Consider the following 7,446-nt stretch of genomic DNA (forward strand, 5'->3'; position numbering starts at 1 on the left):
ATATATATACATGGCAACTAGTCTCCCATTGGCTCCTGACTGCATTCTCTTGGAATAATTTGTTGCCGCAAACAATGAGAATAGATACACTGTGTACTTGTAATCAAACGTGTCACATAAGCCATTATCTCTAAACGGGTGAAGCATCTGGGGGGAGAAACATCTGTCAGATGTGACTGTTTAGGTCACAATGTATTTTTTTGTGTTTTAAATAAGACCCGGAAATAAACCTTGCCCCGGGGCAATTGTCGTTATAAACAAAACAAAACAAAACAAAAATCTAGTAAAATGTAGGTGTGCGTCCGCTTGCTGTGCAGACCGTCCCAATGACATAACCAAACTCTTACTGACTGAGGATCGCATCGGAGTCGCAGCGTTGCATACTGTAGTCTCATCTATCTTTCTTTTGCGGTTACTTCGCACAGAAACTCGGCAAAATGGTAAGAATCTAAATTTCCCCCAAGCAGAAAGACGTATATAATGCGTTTAGCGATAGCTTGCCGTTATATAGTTTAGAACGTACATACTTCGCTTTCTTGGAAACAATGTAGGTATGTTTCATCTTTTTTACTGTCGCATTGTTTCAATTTAATAAACCGCTTCAGACAAGTGATGCAAACAGTAAGCTATTGTTAAATAAAAAATGAAGGTGATTGCAAAAAGACAGGTTAAGTGATAAACGTCTAAGAATACTGCGTTCTAAGATGGATCGAGCTCCAGCGTGTGCAGTGATACTTAAAAGAAATGTTGTCGATTTAGTCCAGACGTGTCGTGTAGTCGGTAACAAACAAACGCATTAGTTGCACTCCCCTCTCCCCTCTCCCCTCTCAAGCATGTTAATCACTATAAACAGCTTCACTTTTATAACTACTGGCGGAAGAAAATGGCCATAAAACGTTTGACTTTTTTTCAGCAAGGGTGCTAGACTTGTACTTCAGTAGATGCAGGGATGACTTGCTATTAACTTACAAGTTCGCCACTTTAGGGACTGGTATCAGCTTGTTCAGACAGAGAAGCTATTCAAGCAATGGGCGTTAGCAGGTATGTTGCTGCTTGCTGGAAAACTACCAAATTAACATTCTTCTGCCCTTCCCCATTGCTTTTCAGTGCTGGAGTTTGTAGTCGTGTCAATGAAACTGTAAAAAGGCAGAGAAGTAAAGATGAAAGAAAATGGTGAACTTTGAAAACTCTGGAGTTATGCCCCTGCTGCCCCTGTAAGGGCAGGAGGTGATAGCCGTTTGTTTTACAGCAAGAACAGCTTATAAGAGAACAACGTTAAGCCCTAAAATGGGAACTACAGCTTTCTTTAAATATTCAACTGCTAATGTCTTATAAAACCATTTCAGATGTTGACTTCATATTTTCAGTCTTCTGGAAAATCCTCTAGGCAAATCTACCAGTACCCTTTTAAAGTTACCTATGGCTGCCACAGTGTCAAGGCAGGCCTGGTATTTTCAGGGTTCTATGTGGTTGCTGTATTGAGGTCATGTGTTTGTTTTGGGTTTTTTTTTAGGTTTCTGCTGTGTAGAGACGGTACACTTTCCATTACTGGTGTTTTTTAAATTTGCCTAACTGCTTCACTGCCACATTGTTTGTTTTATCTATGGCTGGCTAGATCAATCTAGTCCCATATACAAGTCACAGCTAAACCCCAAATAGTTTGAGGTCTGGATTAAGTTTTGTAAAATTTGGTTGTGTTTTTTTTTAATTTTTTTTTTAATTTGATGTATTTATTTTTAATTAGTCATCTGAATAGTAATATATCAGCTTTTATTAATTCCTATATTCCCCAATACTTTGATCTGAAATCTGCAGTTGCTTAACACGAAACTGCAGCATGGCTAATTATTCGTTTAATGTTGCAGTGTTAATCAGCATTGGTAGGGTAGGTCCACCATGGCACTTATCCAGTGTAACATGTTTGTAGTGTGTTCAAATCGTTTCCTGGTGATGAATGAGGTGTCTCTTCCCCAGTGAGTACACCTCCTAGGGAAATATATAGGATGAAATATTCAGCTGCCATTCAGAATGGCCTGTAGAGAATTCCACCAGTTCATCAGTTCAGTAAAGACTGGATTATCAGAACTTTAATCCTGATATTTACAGGGCAGTCTATTACTGTATGTCTATTGAAGGTAAAGGGGTTGTATATCTTTATAGGAAGTAATATAAACAATTCCACAGAATTTGATTTGTTTAGAGGTTTTATTGTAATTGTGCTAGCTTATACAATTCAAATGGTGATGTGGCAGATCTGTCTTGAGCAACTGTGACTTTCAGCAGCAGTGTACCATTTATAACATGGCAGGGAGGCAGTTTGCTTTACACATAGATGAGTTAAGTGTGGGATATCCCAGCGGACCAAAGTGTGTGCTACATAAAGTATGTACTTGCAATCAGTGTACTTTTCCAGTATACTAGTACTAGTACCCTAGTAATACAGTATACTAGTCACATTCCCTTTTTATTTATTTTTTTAGAGAAGGAAGACCAGTTGTGAGTGGGTGGATGGGTGTGTATTTAATGTACTGGTGTTTGTTTGTTTCTAGACTTCTGGAGTCAGTGTACATGATGAGGTCATCATGCTGTTCCAAAATATGAAAATTAAGAAGATGTCATCCCCAGATGAAAAGAGGAAAAAGGCTGTATTGTTCTGCTTGAGTGACGACCTCAAGTTCATCATTATCAGTCCAGGCAAAGAAATCCTGGTGGGAGATCAGAGCGATGATCCCTATGCTGAATTTGTTAATATGCTCCCTCGGGATGATTGCTGCTATGCCCTGTATGACGCAAGTTATGAGACTAAGGATTCCAAGAAAGAAGATCTGGTTTTTGTTGCCTGGTAAGCTTTTTTTTTTTTTTAAATCTTCTGGTAAAACACTACCCGGTTTGTAAGAGTAGAAGGTACATGTTTCTGCTCTAAATGAAAGGAGCTAACATTGTTTTGCTTCTGTACAATCCTTGATGTCTTTTGTCCCGAAAGGTTTATATTCAACTCTTGTATGTGGAAGCAGTGCTTATGTATTACACCCTTTTGTGGCTCAGTGAGTAATGCTCTTATCATCTGTGGGGGTCCATGTAAACACAAGTGTCTTATGTCCTTAACCTGTTACTTCCTTGTTTTCATAAACCAGGGCTCCAGAAACTGCAAAAATCAAAAACCGGTTGATTTACGCCAGTTCAAAAGAAGCATTAATTAAAAAACTTACAGGTAAGCAGTCTTGACATTTCCTGGCTATAGACAAGCCTCTCATATGTTAGCAGTTGAAGATGTTTTACTCTAAGCTTAATTGGCTTTGCATAGGCTGCTGAACTATGTGTTTCTTGAGTAGGAGGTGTGAAATTGACTTATTTTCTAGAGATGTTTTAATCAGTTCTGTGCAACAGCAAGTTACACTGTCTTTCTAATGCTTCACAATCCCTGATTTAGCACTGATCTTGGACTACCTTGTGTTACATTGGCTTAGGTAGTTTATGAGATTTTAGAGCTTCTTAGGGCTCTGTGAAACCACCCCTTTCATGTCTTTGCTTTATGCAGAAGTGTATGCAGAAGGTCTTTGACGAGACCAGTTTTTACTGGTGTCTGGGAATCGAGGTCTTTGTGGGCTGTATGGGTTACAGGACATTGCAGTGCTGCTAAAGTTTAGCTACTGTTGATAGAATTGATAAAGCCAGAACCCAAGTCCCACTGTTTGTTTTCTTCTAGGTATCAAGCACAGTGTGCAGGCTACTTCATGGGATGAGATCAAGGACCGCTCTGTCATATGTGACAAGCTCGGGGGGGTTATCTCATTTGAAGGGAAGCCTGTGTAAATAACTGCACGGTGCCGCTTTATTGGATTCCACACTAAAAGTCCTTTTATCATGTTTATGGAAATAAGTACTTTTTCAAGAAGAAAATATCTCATACTTTTTTTTTTTCTTTCGAACCTTCCCCATTCCATTTGTAATCCAGGCTGTACGACTGATCACCATCTTGCACCCAAAAGAGTTTCTAGATCAGTGTTGGTCTTGGTTTTGTCAGCTTCCGAGTCCTGCATCTAAATGCTTGAGCAAGTCTGGACTGTATTGCATTGTGTGAATGCTCAGTATTTTTATTTCGAAATGTGCACTGCTGGGTAGAAAATTCTGCCTTCCCATTATATCTGCAGATATAATTTAATTAAATAAATTAACTGATGGGCAGTTTGTCCTGCTCTATCAAGGTTCCAGAGAGGAGGGGAAAGCTAAAATTTCTTTGTGTAGGTTCTTTGGTGATTTTCTTCTATAGTTGTATAGGAAAATATAAAGGAAGCATTCCATTTCTATAGAATACAGAACTGTCCTGTTCACAAGCAGCATGCTTCCAAACTGTGATGGTAACTGCATTCCTTTTTCACCGAACTTGCAGTACATTTCTGCTGACTGGGTTACTAGTCAAGCGAGTCTTCCAACTGAAAGGCAACTTCAGAAGCACTTTTTTTTCTGTTTCCACTGCAGTGTCTTTGAGACATCTTTGGGTTCTTCATGAGTAATCATTTCTTGTGATGGTCGTTTTTTTTTTATTATTTTTTATTTCAGTTTTGCATTATTATGCAGCCAAGCAAAGTGAACAACGAAATTCCTTGGTTTTTAAAATGTGAGGGAATGTGTGGTTAACATCAGTGGTTTGAAAGTGGCATTGTTGCCAGTTGTAATAAAGAGATGTATCAAAATTGCGGTGTGATTTATTTATTTACCACTGCATCTACTACTGCTAATATCTCAAACCATTGCAGCTTGCAGATTCATACTTTCACTGTGTTATGGAAACTTCAAGTAAAATCCTAGATTGCTGACGTAATTTTTTTTTTGTTTCTGAATAACACTGAGCTATTGGCTTAATAATTGCTATACATATTCTGCGCTACCCATAGTCAAGTTCAACTGTGGCTCTCACACATTTAAAAAAATAAATAAATAAATAAATAAAAAAAAGCTCAGAAACCATTTCAGCTAGTGACTTCATATGTGCAGGGTTATATTAACCCTCCACGCTCTACAGGTTGGTGATCATGACCCCTTCTCTAATCTGGCTGCCATATTAAAGGCATGTGACTAAATTAGTTCAGTAGAGAGACCGCACAGAGTTTATGTCTTAAGGTTTGGTACGTGTGGTCTTTGATTTTTCTTAGTTCTGTTAGAGGTCTATGACACCTTTTAATAGTGTTGGTGTCCAGTAGAAATTAAAATTTTCATTGCCACAGTGTTTTAACCTCTAGACCTCTCTCGCATTTAGATTTTACTTCATGTCTACTGACCATTCAATCTGATATGACACATAGCTTGAATTATGCTTAGTTTTTTGTTACTCAAATCTCCCTTTTCTAGTATATTTTTGAGTGCACCATCCAGTGCTTTTGGTGGAAAGAAGTAAGTCAATAAAGCCCAACACTGGATATGGTACAGGTAATGGACAAAAAAAATGGAAACACCTGGGTAAATGAAGGACACCAAGATACTGAAAGCAAGGGCTTCCACACAGGTGTGGCTCATGTGTTAATTAAGCAAATAACATCCCAGCATGCTTAGGGTCATGTATAAAAATGCTGGACAGGCCAGGTTGCCTATAATTATGGCTAGCATGGCTGCAAGAGAACTCAGTGACTTTGAAAGAGGGGTGATTGTTGGGGCGCGCTTGGCAGGAGTTTCAGTGACCAAGACAGCTCAGCAACAGTGTCTAAGGTGATGTCAGCATGGAACTCTGAGGGAAAGACATCATAAGCAAAGGGCAACAGTGGGCTGAAGCGTATACTCTAGGATTGTGATATCAGTGCATTAATTCGAAGTGCAAGGCAAAAAACAGGCGAGCAACTGCAGATCAATTGACTGCAAATTTTAGCCTGGGGCGCAAGCAGCCATTTTCATCAAAAACAGACCGCCTAGATCTCCACAGAACGGGATACCACAGACTGGTTGCAGTGCACAAACCGCTCATCACACATGGCAGTGCACGTTTGCAAGTCCAGTGGTACAAAGAGCACAGGCAATGGACTACCGAGCAGTGGAGAAATGTGATATGGTCAGATGAATCATCCTTCACCATGTTCTCGACAAATGGACAAGTGCATGTGTGGTGCAAACCTAAAGAACTCTGCTTGGTTCCATCAGTGAAGGGTTCTGGTCGTTCCGTAATGTTGTGGGTCGCATTTTCCTGGCCTGGTTTGGGTGCACTCATTCCCTTAGAAGGCAAGGTCAATGCTAATCACTACTTAAAGGTACCCAGTGATCATCTTCACCCCATGATGCCGCATTTCTTTCCTGCCGGGGGTGTCTTCCAGCATGACAGTGCCCCCATCCACAGAGCACGTGTGGTCACCCAATGATTTGATGAGCATGACACTGATGTTATCCATATGTCATGGCCTTCTCAGACACCAAATCTGAACCCAATCAAGCATTTATAGGATATTCTGGAACAACGCCTGAGACAGTGTTTTCCACTTCCATCAACCAGTCGTGAGTTGATTGAAGAATGGTGCCGCATCCCTCCTGTAGAATTCCAGAGGCTGGTAGACTATGCCACGGTGCACACAGGCAGTATTGGCCACATGTGGTGGCCCAATGCCCTATTAAGTGACTTTACATTGGCGTTTCCATTTTTTTGTCCACTACTTGTATCTAATCTTAATTTGTGTTGTATGTAAATTGGATCCAAACTAATGCGGATCTGTGTAGCTGAGCATTCTTGGAGTCCAGCTGTATGATGTCACAAAGCCCCCCCCCCCAAAAGTTTAAAAGTTCTGAGGCTGTAGCTGCAACCCAAAGAAATTCTGCAAGGAGTCACCTGCTGATCTCAGTGAAACTAACCAGTCATCTAAAATACTGCCACTGTGAAAGAGAACCATTTTTTCCAGGTTTAAGATTTTAAGTAACTGTTCTTTGCATAATGCGTACATGCAAGTGGTTCAAGTGATATTTAAACAATGCATTTAGTTTTGTTAATGTAACTAATACATTGAGATAACATTCACTTACTGTACATTGCATTTGTAGGTAATGCAGTACTTATGATGAAACTTGCTTTGGCTGTTTATTAGCACAAGTAATTCATATCAATCTAGGGGAGTATATGGAGGTGACTGACCTGTCTGTCCAGTAGTCAAACTTACATATATTTAGATAAGTCCCAATTCAATTGTGATGAAATGAAGTTAATGGGAACATCAGAACCTTAGGCTACATGAAGGCATCTACTCACTTCACACTTACAATAAAGATGTAGAGTGTACTGTAGATCATTTTTCACCATTCAATCGGAGATGCCATTATGACCCTGGGGATGCTTTGTTTTTGTTCACAGTTTGCCGATCTACTGGCAAGTAATACACGTTTCTGTTGTCCACAATGTCAAGTTAAGAATGAAAGAACATGGTGCAATATGGCATTTCTAAAATGAAATAAAACATGCACAAAAAAAAAAAAGGA

The 7,446-nt window shown here is 39.6% G+C and overlaps 1 protein-coding gene across 1 annotated transcript; it reads left to right on the forward strand.

Annotated features, from left to right (window-relative positions):
• The first annotated feature begins 264 nt into the window (after positions 1–264).
• On the forward strand, positions 265–4,694 carry LOC121315713 (cofilin-1-like). The gene is made up of 4 exons (XM_041250056.1): positions 265–440; positions 2,550–2,842; positions 3,135–3,211; positions 3,707–4,694. The coding sequence occupies exons 1-4, from the start codon at positions 438–440 to the stop codon at positions 3,811–3,813; spliced, it is 480 nt and encodes a 159-aa protein (XP_041105990.1). The 5' UTR covers positions 265–437; the 3' UTR covers positions 3,814–4,694.
• Positions 4,695–7,446: the final 2,752 nt, after the last annotated feature.

This window comes from Polyodon spathula, chromosome 5 (genome assembly GCF_017654505.1).
Source record: "Polyodon spathula isolate WHYD16114869_AA chromosome 5, ASM1765450v1, whole genome shotgun sequence".
In the NCBI taxonomy this organism is placed as follows: domain Eukaryota; kingdom Metazoa; phylum Chordata; class Actinopteri; order Acipenseriformes; family Polyodontidae; genus Polyodon; species Polyodon spathula.

Bases quoted from the DNA above. Each gene is read 5' to 3' on its own strand.
- LOC121315713 (XM_041250056.1), top strand. The intron at 2,843-3,134 runs GTAAGCTTTTTT...TTCATAAACCAG, and splicing joins GATCTGGTTTTTGTTGCCTG to GGCTCCAGAAACTGCAAAAA. The intron at 3,212-3,706 runs GTAAGCAGTCTT...GTTTTCTTCTAG, and splicing joins ATTAATTAAAAAACTTACAG to GTATCAAGCACAGTGTGCAG.